Genomic DNA, 16,335 nt, shown 5'->3' on the forward strand with positions numbered 1-16,335 from the left:
TCTCCTTCCTTCCTTTACAGTTTCTCCAGTGCTATTTTGTTAAATATACTGGCCCTTTGGCCAGCTTCTGTGATAACACTTTTATTTGTATTAGGAGCTGGTTGTATGCCCATATTTAAAGCTACAAACACTGCAAGCTTTAGACATCAAGTACTGTTTGTGAGCTCACCTCTGACATTTAATACTAATGATGTGCTTTGTAAATCCAAATGAGGGAATATGTTAGAGAAAAAATCCGAGGGGTCAAACAGTTGATACATATGAGACATCATCCTGAAGTCAGAAATATTGTTTTTGGTTGGGAACTAATGATTGTGAAATAATTGTGAAACTAACACCTACACAAACAAATGTGTTTTCATGTTGACCAGTTAAAGTTGAATCACTTGGAATGGTATCCATTATGATTTTTCTCTGCTATATTAATGCCATTATACATGTAACTAGTAAAAATATTATCCTCTGGTACGGCACATGTTAATAAGTTAGCTGGGCAAAGAGTCTTCTCTCATTTCACATGCTCAGTTAGTACATTGCATAATTAAAAGGAGCTTTTATTCTAAAGCATGTGGAACTATTTGCTCTTCCATGACACTCTGACAGTGTTTGCTTTTTATATAGGAAAATATATTCTTCCAAAGATGTGAGTGTTGGCTGTGACAGCTGTTACTTCCAAACATTCCATGCAGGATTTCTCACCTGAGAAAAGACTGGTTACAGCTGTCAGGGACACATCTCAGAAGCACTGTCTTTCTCTTAAATAAACTGGAACTTGCATAAGACTATATGCTTATAATTTGTGATTGGCCAAAAATTGAAGCAGAGATTTTTCATAAAATGTTAATTTTTATTGAATGTGTTAGACCAGATTTCATACTGTCTATATCATTTAACCTTTTCAACTTAGTATGTAAAAATTACTTTGATGCAAATAACTCTACCTTGTTAAACCAGTTATTACAGTTTTTTTTTAATAAATTCAGTTATTATTCATACAGGCTAAAACCCTGGCATTTTTAGATGCCTTAGCTGAGTATTCAGTGGCTCCTAATTCAGGTGTGTGTTCGTTTCAGCTTAGACCAATAGTTTAAACAGTAAGGTTGTGAACCATAATGTTGCATTTTTCTTGCCCAGCTAGCATGTGAGAAAAAAATACAAAAGTATGAAATGATACATGCCTGTGGCTATTTATTAAAGCACTAACTGTAAAAACAAAGGACTGGAAACAACTCAGATGACCATCAACAGGGCATTGGTAGGAAAAACTATTATAAAACCATAAAATAGGTTACTGTATAGCTGTAGCATAAAACGAGGAAGTCTCTATACTGGAAAACATAGTGTTAAAAGTGAGAGAAGTAATATACATAGGAATGTATAGTATGCTAATTTTGTGTAAGAAAGAAGAGAATATGTATACTTATATTTTCAGAAATAAGCAATGGAAAGATAAAAATCAAAACCTAATAAAAAATGATTACCTATGGATTGGGGGAATGGGATAGGAAAGGAAACCTAGACTTCTCTGAATCATGTTGTTTTAATTTTGACTTTGAAAGCATGTAAGTGTTTTATGCAATTAAAAAACAAATATTAATTATGAAAACAGTAGAGCAAAACAAGATTTAAAAAAAAAAACTGAAACAAATGAACCTAACTATATATCAAGTTGGTAGCATAATCACATGGAGAATCATTTCAAGTGACTTTAGAGTATAGTGTTTTGACAATTCATCAGTGGAATAAATCCTAAGATCAAAGAGAGCCATAAAGAAATTTTAAACTATTAATTCATCTTGTTAATAGTAATATTTGTCTTATGATTTTGAAACTAATATATATTCAACTCACATATTAGGAAAAACAGCTAAGTACTTTTGATCACATCATTAAGGCCTAATATTCTTAGAATAAGAGAAAAGATATACAAATATAACTCACATTCGATTTTCTTTTCTAAAAGTATGTATTTCCTACCCCACCCACTGAAAAAGCTGAGAAGCGGTGATAATCCAGTAACAACAAACACCCCTACTGCTCAGGTTACTGTCTTTAAGTATCATTCCCCACTAAAAGGAATCCAGGCCCTTTGGAGAAATGGCTGATTTCAAGTCTGAGACAGGAACTGTACAGGATGAACCTGGGACATCTTATCACACTTTAACAAAAGAGATCATATCAAAAGGATGCAGGGACCAACATGAAGAGGCTCCCACTACCCAAAGGTAGAATCAAAATATGAAAATGACTATGATGGACTGAAGTACATTACATATATAAATATTCATGAGCTCATAATGGTCATCTTTGGACCAAAATTGATAAATTAAGGGAAAGAAATATTTATTCTGCCTTTTCCTCTAGACTATATTTCACAGTTACAAAGTAGTCGATGAAGGAAGTTCTTCGAATCACAGCTAATAAATGCAGGACAAATAATAGAATTAGAAAAAAATGACCATTTTGCAATGTCTAATAAAATAATGGAGCTAAGCAACAAACATTGTCTGCTAAAACCATGAAGTGAAAGGTTGGTGGAGAACTAGGGTCAGGCTGACATCACCTTGGACACACTGATCAATCTTAACATCATTAGAAGTGGGAGAAGCACATCCTGATATGATGTAATAGGAATTACATAGCACCACCTGTGATGTATTCTTTACCAAAAGAAATTGAACCTGAATCTTATCCCTGTCTAGATCTAACTGCTGGTTTACACAAAGTATGAAGGACAGAAGAACATGTTAAATGACACCATGAGAATAAAATCAGCAAAATCCAGAATGTAGAAAATTGTAAAGGCTAAAATGATCCATTTTCTTCAATAAATAAATGACAATGAAAGGAAGGGATGGTGGACCGTATGTGATGAAAAGGAATTTAAGATACTTGTCGACTAAGTGTAATGTGTGGACCTTGTTTGGATCCTCTTTCAGACAAACCAACTGTAAAAAAAGCACTTGGACAATCAGTGAAAATTAAACATGGATTATATAAGATGATATTAAGGAATTATTACTGATAACGTTGGGTTTAAAGATGGTATTGTAGTTATGTTGCTAGTTTGTTTTGTTTTTTTAAGCCCTTATCTGAGATGCCTAAAAAAATATTTAGGGGTAACATGGCATTATGTCTGGGATTTACTTTTAACTACTCCAGGTCCACCCCCCAAAATTGAAGTGGGCATGGATAGATTAAATAAGAATAACAGAAAATTAATGATTACAGAAGCTGAGTGATGGGTGCAGATGGATTCATTGTGCTCTTATTCCTTTTTCCTTTTATGTATTTCCATAGTAAAATTGGAAAAAAAATGTAAAGTCCTCCTTCCAGATTAGCACAGATTAGCTTGGATCATTTTAGCAGTACCTTCTCGGCAATGTTTTAGGTTTTAGGTGAGAGTCTTAGTGGATAGGAATGTTATCTTTGTGGGTCTCCAGGGGGGGCAAAAAGTTTCTATTATAACTTAACCATAATGTCTTTTTTTTTTCCATCCAGTTAAATTTCATAAGTCATAAAATTACTTCATAGAAAGAACATTGCTTAGGTATAGTGTTGATAACAAGCTGACAAACCAGAATACACTGACATAATACCTTCTTTTTTAGACCAAGCCACCCTGGTAGAACAAGTAAAAAGAGTCAAAGAAATTGAAGCCATTGAAAGTGATTCTTTTGTTCAGCAAACATTCAGATCAAGTAAAGAAGTCAAAAAGGTAAGTTTTCATCAAGGCATTATGAATAAGCCTTTAGATTCCAACTAAAGGGATGCTTTATTAATGGATTTTACTTAAATGTAAGTGCTTCTTCTTCTAATAGATGAAGTAAGGTGAGAGTGTATCAGCATGTTATTGAGAGAGAGAATGAATCAGTGAGAATCAGTTCAAGTTTAACTTGTTAAAAAAAAAACTATGAAAATGTATCTGATGCCATTTTTATTTTAAAATTCACCAAGAAGGCAAAGTATAAGATGTCAACATACAGTTCTATAACAATACACATTTCATGAACGTACACAGTTTTCTTTTCAAATGTATACATCTACTTTTTGAATTGACATTGCTAGAGAAAAGTTAGAAAAGAACTTTAACAATAAAATTATTACCCAAATAGTAACATATATTTACACTCTTTGCCCATATGAGTATCACTTATTCAATTCTAATAAAAGGAGCTTTGATTGGCATTTTATTTCTGTTGAATATTTCAGTATTCTTTCAATCATTGTCAGGGCTGCTTTTTGGAATTTGTGTTCCTTTAGTTGGAAAAAGCTGTCTACTGTGAAATACATGTATTCTTCAATATCATACATCTAATGAAGACATGGTATAGCTATCACTTATTCAGAAATACTCTATATCTGTAGATATATTAATGACTGTATAGTATTCTACTGATGAATGTATCATAATTTTTTTTCTCTGATAGATATTTTAGTAGTTGTAAGTTTGGAGGTGTTGCATACATGTTTGTGAATATCCATTATTATCACCTTAGATAAAATTTTCAAAATGGAGTTGTTAAAGGTTAATATTGTTTATTTTCATACCTGTTCCCAAAGTCATTCACCCAAAATATTGTATCGATTCAAATTCCACCTCGAAATGCAGGGAGATGTCTGTCTCTCACACCCTGGTTAACACCAAGTCTTATCAGACTTTTTCATGTTTAATGACCTGATAGGTAAAAACTGACCTTTTGTTGTTCCATTAGCATTTCTTTTGTTATTAGTGAGAGGGACACCTTTTCAATTACCATATGTATTTTAAAATAATTCATTATGGGGACATGAATTGAGCATGTGCAGGATGCCAGGATGCACTAGACAGCCTTGGTTAATCCACGGTCCTTGCCCTGTTATTTTGCTGATTTCATTTGAATATTTTGTAGTTTGCCACCACAACTCCTGAAAAAAAGGAGCTGTGAAATGGACATTCACAAATATAGTTGCCCATTTTATTAAATATATTACTCATACTTAATAAGAAGTCCTAAAAGAATTGTAATTTGTTTTGAAGTTTACTTGCATAGTATTTGTTTTCTGGAGTTCACCTTGACTTCCCAGTTCTCACTGCACACACTTAAGATAACCTAGCATTTTCTTTCTGTGGAAATATTTATTCCTCTATGTTAATACACTAGGTTTTCTTCTAAACAACTTTTTCCCATTTGGTATTAATTATTAATATAGTAAATTTATTTTTAATTCCATTCCTCTCCTCCAAGATACTAAGAGTTCTTCCAGTAACTAGTAAAATTGGCAGTGAGTAAGGAAATTGATCTAAAGCCTGCTTAATATAGCGGAAAGAGCATGGGCTTTGGACTCAAGGAGATCTGAGTTTGAATCTTAACTTTCACACTTCCTAACATGATTGATGATCTCGAGAAAACCTCTCAACCTCTTTCCAAGCCTCAGTTTCCAAATTCATAAAATAGAGCTAATAATTCCTACTTTTTAGAGTAACCGAGGGTTAAATATAATGATTATCAAATATGTAACATGGTTCTTGATCCATAAACTGTTTGTTTTAAAATTATATACTCTAGCGTCTAAATTATTTGCTATCTAAGTATATTCTATAAACTAAGTATGGTGCTTGAAAACTTCTACTACTATAGGCACTCAGACTGTCTGAAGTATAAACCTTACCCCATTTACATTTCTCTAATATGCCCCTTACTTTCCCTGAGTCTCCATGCTCACCAGTAAGACAGACCCCTTGCTGAGAAACACAGAAATTCTTTAGATATCTGGTTGCACCTTAAAAGATTTTTTAAATGTAATAATATCCATATATTTGAATTCCAAGGTTAGTCATTTTTTTACCTTGTTTATATTCTCTAGAAAAGTTTTAAAATATTATTTCTTATAGTTATTAATCTTAAGATAACTGATTAAATCCAAGAGAAAAACTCTTCTTCCCATATCTATAACAAAACCCTATATATAGTTAAATGGGCTTCCCTTGGGAGCAGTTTAAAGGAATTTCACCTACATCTCTCATCAAAGGGACCACCATTATTAATTATTTTAATAATTAGTTTTTGTTTGCTTTAGTTTTTAGTGCTGAGTTGGGATTTACTCAGCTTCAATGTAGCTTTTCTTGTACTTCCAACTTAGATGCCACCATTAAGGATTGAGAGGTCTAGGATGGAACAGGAGGCTCTTCATTTTGTAAGCAACCTTCATAAATCTGTGTGAGGGAAACCCACCTTCTGTTTCAACTATCTTTCAAAAAGAGGTTCCCCTTAACAGTAATTCATAGAAAGAAATAAAATCAATCTGGAAAGCCTAGAACTAGCTAGTTCTTGGTTGGATAAGTATGACAGAGAAGCAGAAGCAGCCTAGAAATGTTAATCCAGCACTGTGAATTGAGCCCCTTAGAAATACATTTAGTTAAAATATTTTACCAACATTTTTGTTTCTTTCCTCTAAAATTCAAACCAAATTGCAATAAATCTTGCATTTAGCCATTAGGAAGCGGTGGTCAAAAGCATGAGATGTAGACTCAGATCTGGAACCACACTTTGATTCTGCCGTTTACTGGTCATATGTCCTTAAACTACATAATAGTCTCATTAAACCTTGGCTCTCGTCCCTTAAAATGGGGATAATACCCGTAGCAGAGGTTTTTATAAGGATGAGCAAGATACTTTACATAAAACAGTTAACCAAGTGCCTGGCGTATAGTAAGTGATCAAGAAATGAAAGCTGTCACTACTCCTCCTCTTCCTGCTGCTGCTACCAAGGGCTGTATTTGTCTGTGGCTTCCTTCAGAGGGATTGTAGATACAAGAATTCCTGTTTTGGTTGGGCCAGAGACTGTTTTATGTAATTTTTTATGGTCTATAGATCCTAAAATGCTCCTTATTTGAGGCTTGGTGATGAAGCAAATTAAAAATTACTTTACACAGTAACTTTCTAGTTTCATGTATAGACATAAGCTTTGAACCAATTTGTTTCAACACAGCCATTTGGAAATGTTAAAGCAGTAAACAAATGATGTAAAACAGTGTTGTATCATAGCCCCACTTTTGTATATATTTAATGTAAAATAACTAAAATAATGATGACTACCATTAATACTAGACATTTAACATTTATAATTTAACTAATATCCTAATAACCCTTAATTATAGCTGAGATTCAGCAAATTTCATAACCCAGGGTCAAACTGCTAATAAATGGTAAAAAGCAGCAGCCAAACCAAATTTGTCCAACTCCAGAACTAATCAATCTCTCATAATTGTGAACTCAATGCATATTCCCTGTTGAAATATAAAGAATATGCTAAAAGGCCACAGAAGATGGCATTTACCTTGGTGAATGTACAGTAGTATAAGATATTAGCCATCCAACACTAGACTTACATTAGTCATCGCGTTTCAAAATGATCAGAAGAGCAGTGATGGGCCAACAAAGAATAAATTCGCACTGGACTGTAATATAAAACAGAGGGCCAATTTATTAGTTTAGAAAGTGGTATCCCTTTCCAGTTCCTAAAATGTCTGTGTCTACAGTATAAGGTAAGGATTCAGGATGCCCAAGAAGATGAATTATTTATCAGGAGATGACTTAGCAAAGTAAATTATCTAGAGGACCATTTCATCCAGGTCATGGGCAGATGTGATGGGCTATTCCTGTTGCATAGCAAAGACTAACTCTCTTGAGGACTAAATTATGAACCAAGTTTCAACATCCTTCTCTCCTGGACAGTGCTACATGCATTGGTATAAAGTTTGTAATATCTCTGAAAAAGGCTTTTCTGTAACTAGTGACCCCTTCTGTTGGTAGATTCTTTAGCTGTGTTAATTCCACTAATTTAGCTAGGGAACTATTACCAGAAAAGTGGCTGTTACCAATGACATGCTAGACAGTTTGTCTCCTGCAACACATATTGATTTAACTAGTTTTACTTTGTGCAATCATATTTTTCTGGTGTGAGTAGAAAGATGATCTGATAGTTCCTGCTGTATCATCAACTTAAGGAACCAATCTTGTTTTCAGACTGTTCTCCCAAATAAGCTTATTACCACTTATTCAATCCAAAAATTGTTGTATTTGGCAGATATCCGCCTATGTTCAAAAAGAGGGTAAATAACTCTAAGCAGCATGGTCATTTGTTCTTTCATACTTTTAAGTACGTGTTAAAACAAGTTTTTCCAAACTGAACCACCAGGTGGCAGTGCTACTCAAAGCCAGATGTTTGATAGTAGCCATGCTAAGAGTTTTTTAATAGTCAAATTTTCTCTAACAGCTTTCCTCACTTAAATAAAGAAGCAATTGATGGTTTTCCTCACACGTTTTTTAAATTATACATTATTAAATAATAACTTCTACACTCTGATCCTAACCCCTGAGAACTTTACCTCTTGTGCATATAAGCACTTTTCAAAGAAAACTTTAATGTACTGTGTAGGTAAAAACAAAATGAGATTACTTGGTTTCTGTAATAGAATGTTATCTCTGCCACCTGCACATGTGCGATCCACATGTTTGGCAACTAGAATAACAGCACTTCACAATTTTTCGAGGTAGTTCCATATGGACAGCCAGTCTCCTAGCTGAACCCTATCAAAGCATGGCCTAGATATGCAGAATGGCATGCTCTTACATTCCCTGCTTGGCAAGGTAGAGTACCAAAAAATTATGTCCTGGACCTCACTGGACTAACATACTTCCCACTTTCCCCTGTGCAGAATATTGGGCTTTACTGTTACGTGTCTTCAGTTTTATAAAGGGTCAGTGTAATATCACTTAGGGCTATGAGTCTTCTATGACCACTATGTTGGAGACATAGAAAAGTTTGGGATCTGGGGAAAAAAATATTGGCTCCAAAATATAAGAAGAAAACTGCCAAATCAAATTTACCAAATATTTCTTTAAACAGCTCTATGTAACTTGTTACAATTTGTGATTATGTATATATTTTGGTATTTGTTAGAGATCTGTCATCCCATTAGCAAAATGTAATCTCCAGTTTGGACAGGGAACATATCTTCTTTTTTTTTTAATTAATTAATTTTATTTTTAGTTGCATTGGATCTTCGTTGCACACAGGCTTTCTCTAGTTGCGGCGAGCAAGGGCTACTCTTCGTTGCGGTGTACAGGCTTCTCACTGTGGTGGCTTCTCTTGTTGCAGAGCATGGGCTCTAGGTACGCGGGCTTCAGTAGTTGTCGCACGCGGGCTCAGTAGTTGTGGCTCGCGGGCTTCAGAGCGCAGGCTCAGTATTTGTGGCCCACAGGCTTAGTTGCTCCGTGGCATGTGGGATCTTCCCCGACCAGGGCTCGAACCCGTGTCCTGGACAAGGAACATATCTTCTTATTCTCCCTCGTGTACCCAGTGCTTAGCAATTAATAGTGCTTAGTAAATACTGGTTAAATAGATGGATCTCCAACTCTGAGATAAATTACTCTAATAAAGGATCAACTAATTCATGCATATTTCATTTTCTAGATGTTTTCCCCAGTGACCTCTGTTTTGCACTTCATTCAGAGAAGTGGATATTCAGAAGTAAAAAAGTCAAAAGAAAATAGAAATTGAAAAACTGTATGTGTAGAACCAATAGGGGTAGAAAAAAAGGCTAAGTAGGAATTTAGATATGTGAAATGTATGTACTTTTGCAATAGTATAGACTCATAAGTACCAACTTCTTAAGAAAAATATGCTGATTGTAAGAAATAACATTTTCACAGTGTTTTTGTATTTGTTTGCTTACTTTAGGAATAGTTGTTTCTCATTCAATAACCTAGGGCCATTTTGTGGTTAGTATCATCTCAAAGGAGGCCAATTGAGCAGTTATTATTCAAAATCAGAAATATTATTAAAGCAACATTTTAATTGTATATTGTTATCCAATTAATAGCATGTATTTCATGTTTCAGTCAGTGGAACCTAGTGAAGTGAAGCATGCAGCTGCAACATCAGGACCAGCATCAGTAGTGGCTGACCCACCGAGTAATGAAAAAGAAATAGACCCTAGCAGCATCCCCACTGCTATCAAGTACCAAGATGACAATTCTCTGGCCCATCCAAATGTAAGATACCTAAACCTTAAGAATGTCAGTTTAAGTCTAGTTGACTGAAGTTAATTCAAACTGTTGTCCTTTTGGGCTGGTGACAAGAAGACCATTGGAGGAAATGGATCCATATGTTCCTATTTGCTAAAAATAGGCAGCTCACCCCCAGCCTTTAGAGCTGTTACACGTATTTGAAGCTGGTTTGGACCAACTCATGTTACCTGACTTCTAGGAGATTCTTTCTATGGGAAAGAAAAATGGGCAAAAAGAAGTTTTGTTTTATTTTTATTCTGGCACTAAAAGATCTAATTCTGGCTCTGCTCCAGTTGGCTCATGGACTGGGAGCATGTCATTAACACCACATCGTGCTATCTTCTGTGAATTAGTGTCATACCACTGTGTCTTCAGAAAGATTGTAGGAAATAAACTTTACAAAATGAAATGTAAAATTGCTAACCAATGATTTTGATGTTAGTCCTTTTACTCTAAAACTTTCTGAGCATTATTCCAAATAGATGATCTTCAGTTAAGAGGTCATCAATATTTAAATAGTATCCAAATCTTGTGCTGAAGGATGTATTCTATACAAGTGATTTATAAGGTCAAATCTAAGCTGTTGGCAGACAATAACATTTTTTCTTCTTTTTTCTTTTTTTATTTCAGTTATTTATTGAGAAAGCTGATGCTGAAGAAAAGTGGTTCAAGAGATTAATTGCCCTCCGACAGGAAAGGCTAATGGGCAGTCCTGTGGCCTAAAGTTATGTTCATCTGGTTGAATTAACAGTAACATTGGAAATTTAGGTTTTTAAATCCCTAATACTTTAATACTTTAGTACTTAATATTTTTAAGTATTAACTCTTAAAAATAAGGTAGCTTATTATATAAAAAGGTAACCTCATTTCATTCTTTTCTCATGTAGGCTTGAATATTTGTTGAGTTGAACTTAATCAAATATTGTGAACATTAAAACTAGTGTAAAGTTTAAGAATGCATGAAAATGTCATACTGTTAATAAAGCTAATCCTGAACATATTGGTATTAAGGCAAATGGTACACAGTAGTGTTTCTGAGTACAATTTGAAAAATATCAAGTTGCCATTTAAAGACACAATTTTGACTAGTCATGCATATAAAAGAGTCGAAGTATATGCTATAAATATGAGATTTTATCTTCCACGTATTATAAAACCATATTTGAATCTTTTATTTCACCTTATTGAAAAATTTTAGGCACAACAAAAAGCACTGTAAACAACCTAAGCAGCATGAACCATGTTACTCTTAGAGGAATAATACATTTAGTAAAAAAAACTACTTGAAAATTAAATAAACTGATGGTTTATTTGCTTAGAGATCAGCTTTTACTAGGTGATCCTTTGAAACATGTTAGCAGGTCCCAGCTCATTCTTTTAAAAATTACATGTTCATGCTAGACCTAAGCAGTTGGCCAAATACTCATGATGGGGAATTGTTTCTGAGAAAACTGGTAAGAGCTCTCACTTCAGTGTTACTTAACCAACTGCTATACCCTGCAGAGGAAGCCAGCTAAGTGTAGTTTTGATAAGGCTATCTGTCATCGTAGAATACCTTTCTCTGGTAGCTGAATGAAAATCAACTATGCGTTCCATACTGAACAGGCCAGAGATAAGGACTTTTAGGCCTGCCTTACAAACTGCCTTCAGCAGCTGACATGAGTTATTTCCCTTTTCTATTTTGTTCTGCTCGAATTTGTATCTATGAAGACTGTAGCCCAGAACACAAGATAAGCATGAAAAGTTCTTGGGCTAAGATTACCAATATATAGGACATTTTGATGCCATCTTTTTATATTTCTGAAACTACTAAAGTTGTAATCCCTGTTAAAAATGAAAAATATAAAGAACGTAAAATCAGTTGCAAAAGGGATGGAAAATAGACTGATGACCAAATACTTGTTTTTATACAAACATGTTTTCATATTCTGAATATATGCTAGTGGGTTTTTTTTCCTTAGCTATAAGTGGAAGTGCCCAGTATGAACTCAGGTGTGTGTGGTTTTTAACATACACAAATTTTTAGTGATTTTTAAAAGGGATTACTGGTACTGAATAATTTTATATTTCCTTTATTACATAACTTATAAATAGTAAAAGGACTATCACCCTTTGGGGAATTATATTTTAGTGGTCTAGGCAAGAATATGGGTTGTCATTTGGGCCACTAGTGATTCTCCAGAGAAGCTAGACTAGGCATTTTTTCTCAGTATGCCTGATGTTCCTCATTTATAACATAGTGAAAATATTATGATCCACTTTAATTATATTTCACACCAGAGTTCCTCTTTGGCAAGTAGCCCAAATACAGATGCTTGAACTGTAATAGATTTATATTTTAAAGCTAAATTTCTCATAGAGATAGAGAATCAAGTTATTTTTTTAATTAACTAAACTTTAGTCCCTGCTAAACTCAATGACTATTCCCCTTCTTCCTGATTTCCAATGTGATTCATTTTAATATATTACTTAACTTTGTTTGCCTGCATCCTGTTGAAGACTACAATATTACCACATAAGCCAAATCAAATTTAATGAGAAAGACTTCATAGACCACTATCAAACATATCACCAAACTCATGGTACGCGATCCATGCGGGCCTTCTTTAATATCCTAATATAATGACTCTATAAAACAGAACAGTCCCTTTCATGTCAGTTGACTAGTGGCAACAGTTTGGACTTACATGAGACCTCAGAGTGTTTTTTGAAACATTGACTTCACACAAAATGATGAGTACTAATAATACAAGTTTTCATTTCTGAACAAGTGCATTTTCAGGGAAAATGGAATAAGAACTTTTTTTTTCTGGCACTCCCTAATTACGAGGAGGCAGATACCTAAGAATATGAGCACAGAACACGCTGAGTCTTTCACCTACTTCACTTCAGCATCCCAGCAGGTGAAATGAGGATACTAATAGCCTATCTGCCTATTTTGATTTTTCAGTAAAATAACACAAAAGAAAGCCCGTGGTAGAAAAGTGTACTGTTTATGCCAAGGGAACATTTTGGCATGGTAGCCCATCTTAACGGAAATATGGAACAAATAGTCGCATGGGTAATTATTTGAAAAACTACACTCCATCTTCAGTGTACTCCTTATGTATGTGTTTGAACTGCCATGGCCAATAGACCCCAGCTTTGTCCCCAGATTTCTCTGATGTCCCTCCCTGCCAAGACCACAAGAAACCCTGATTGCTCTGCAGTTAGTGACCTACTATCTGCTTACTGGGGGATCTCAGGGCTTCTTCCATCAGATTTACCCACTTACTCGTTAACGTTTTTTTGACTACCTAGTTTGTGCTAGGCAGAGTAAGGATAGTTGGGTATACATAGGTGAATCCAGTGGGGATCCTGCCCTCAAGAGGCTTAGTTATGAAGCCCAGACATGCATATGACATAAGAGATATAATACTTAGTGGCAGAGGAGAGGACATAGTTGCAAAAAAGAGAGAGATTACTGCAAGTGAGAAAATTAAGGAAGCCTTTGGAGCCACAGGAACTCACAGCTATCCACTTCCACCTTCCTGGTAGCTGCTGTAGGGGTCTGGGAACTGTTGCACTTCCAACCCAAGGAAGAGTCCCTCTTGTGAAAGACCCAAGTGGCCCTGCCCTCTCGATCCTATTAAAATCCAAGCAAAATTTTAGGTTCCTGGTCGCCCTCTGGCTTTCTCTGATCATTTCTTCCTTTTGGTGGAGAATCAGCTGAATAAGCTGATTTGGCCACTATCATCAGTCTTGTGTCACCACCACTTGTCAGCCAAGATGACTTGAGTGAGACGTGTAATGGTAGCTGAAGGAGACTTTCAGTACTTCTAAGAAAGGATTGCATCTGCCAGTAAGGCCTTGCACAGCAGTGGGGACAAAGGTGTATTCCCTAATCCCCTGTTTTTCCATTGTGTGCTATTACAGAAAGCATTGTTTTGGAATGAAAAGACACAGTTCATTTCCTTGTGGTTAGGTCTGTCTCCAAATTTTCCTTTGGTTTGGGTATCAAGTGAAAATCTTGGTATCAAGTGAGTAACTAAGGTAGTAACAAAAGCTAGAAATGAAACAAGACACGGGACATTTTTGGTCACTAAACTATGGATGAATTGATCTGGAATTCTTACACCCATGTTACTCCTTCCTTCCCCCCCTTTTCCTACCCCCAAATTCCTCATGAGTATGACGGAAGAGGTCTTGAACCAGCTCCTGGCCATTACTCAGTGGATACAGTGCTTGAATTATTCAGAAAATGTTTAAATGCCATCCTTTAAATGTAAGCCCTACTTATTACTCTTTGGAACTCCTTTATGGAATAATGGAAAAGCGAGTCATCTTGATAAGAAAATATCTGAGTCTTTACAGAAGAACAAGGATAAAAATGGAGGTAAGAAAGAACTCTTTGTGAATTCTCTAATCATCTTCACCTTTTTTCATAGAGATGGGTGTTGATCAGTATATTCTATTTGGTGGGTTCTTTCCCAAATCAAAGAAAATGCTCTGTCATCATGTATTTCCAAGTTATTTTTGCTATTATTGTATCCCCAGAATCTAGTCCATGCCTGACACAAGAAGTCTCTCAATAAATATTTGTCAATGAAGGAAAAATGAATTTGCTCATCTTAAATGGGCAGTCTGTTTAGCAGTATGGCTATTTAAAATACTCAAGCTATTTGGAGCCAGTGCAAAAACAAATAGGTGTCTAGGTATGTACCCAAAAGAATTGAAAACATGGTCTTAAAGAGGTATTTGTACACCCATGTTCATAGCAACATTATTCATAATAGCCAGGGAAGCAACTCAGGTGTCCATGGATGGATGAAGTAAAATGCAGTGTGTGTGTATATATATATATATATACACACAATGGAATATTACTCCGCCTTAAAGAGGAAGGAACATGTATGAACCTTGAGGACATTATGCAAAGTGAAATAATCCAGTCACAAAAAGACAGACGCTATATGATTTACGTAGAAGAGGTACTTAGAGTAATTAAAATCATAAAGAGGGAAAGTATAAAGGTGGTTGCCAGGGCCTGGGGTGAGGAGAAATGGGCTTATTGTTTAATGGGAATAGAGTTTCAGTTTTATAAGATGAAAAGAGTTATGGGGATGGATGGTGGTGATGGCTGTACAACAGCGTGACTATGTTTAATACCACTGAACTGTACACCTAAAAATGGTTGAGGTGGTAACTGTGTATATTTTACCACAATTTAAAAATCTATTTAAAAAATACTAAATAAAAAAAATAGATGAGTTTTGTGACCAGATTAGTTTGGTTTCTGTGATTTGTGTCTCCACACGTCTCTGAGCTGACAAAGGCCTTTGGAATTCCTGGGGAATATAGAGTACACCGGTCTTCTCTATTACATTAGCGACTAACAACAGTGGGGCTAGAGTTTAAGCAAGGATCTTACTAGTCTTCACTTGCCTAGACTTTCTTTCTGGGCCAATTTTTATATTATATAAATAATATTTTAAATGATGTAGATGTGGTCATTCAAGGTCCACCCACCGGCTTCTGTGACTGCTCTCCTTGCAAATGATAGGTCAGTTTTAAAGAAGTAAAGTCTACCAATATAGTAAGACAACACTTTTAACTCAACAATGTACCATTTTATTTTTAGGTCTTGAGAAGGAATGGCAAAATGATCCTGCTGCAGTGCTAGGAGAGAATGATGAACTGAACTGACCCTCTCTTCTTCACATCTTGTAACATGGTACTCAGGCTTAAATCCCAGTGTACAAAACCTAGTATAGTGCAGGCTCCCTTCATAATCTTTTAAAAGATGAACTGCTAAAATCCCATGTCTTGAATAAAATCCATAACTACAGTTTATCTACCTGTTCGTGTTCCATGAAAATATCACAAGCTTAAAATGGAATTGAAAACAAATAATTGAGAAATAAATAAATGTTTACCGCATACCAGCACAATGGTTTGAATGCCTATGTTAAAGATTGGGTAGACTTTTTAAACAAATTCTGTAACTGGATTATTTATATAGCCCCATTGTAGCTTTTCTTCTTCCTCTTTCTGCCATAGTAAATCTAAATGACCTGGAGAAGATAACTCATAAGATAACTCATTTATTAATAGTTTGAAAAAATATTTTTTTCAGAACGCTTTGTATTTGAATCAGCCGCAGTGTTACTACATGCAGGGAAAATGAGGAGTCATCCAAAATTATAATCTCCCATAAATATACTTTCTCCATGTTTGAAATAGTTCATTTCAAAAAAAATTTTATACCTACCATAGAGCATAATTAGCAGCCCAGTCCCTG

At 35.0% G+C, this 16,335-nt stretch overlaps 1 protein-coding gene across 2 annotated transcripts in view; it reads left to right on the plus strand.

Annotated features, from left to right (window-relative positions):
- RSRC1 (arginine and serine rich coiled-coil 1) overlaps nucleotides 1-13,436 on the plus strand; it is a 451,866-nt gene extending 438,430 nt beyond the window's left edge. For both annotated transcript variants that reach the window (XM_079922011.1, XM_079922010.1), the window contains exons 8-10: nucleotides 3,612-3,718; nucleotides 9,888-10,040; nucleotides 10,686-13,436. In XM_079922011.1, coding sequence (XP_079778137.1) covers nucleotides 3,612-3,718; nucleotides 9,888-10,040; nucleotides 10,686-10,778 — 353 coding nt within the window. In that variant the 3' untranslated portion in view covers nucleotides 10,779-13,436. The remainder of the gene's footprint in view (nucleotides 1-3,611; nucleotides 3,719-9,887; nucleotides 10,041-10,685) is intronic.
- The last annotated feature ends 2,899 nt before the right edge of the window (nucleotides 13,437-16,335 follow it).

This window comes from Stenella coeruleoalba, assembly GCF_951394435.1.
Source record: "Stenella coeruleoalba genome assembly, chromosome: 5".
Taxonomy (NCBI): domain Eukaryota; kingdom Metazoa; phylum Chordata; class Mammalia; order Artiodactyla; family Delphinidae; genus Stenella; species Stenella coeruleoalba.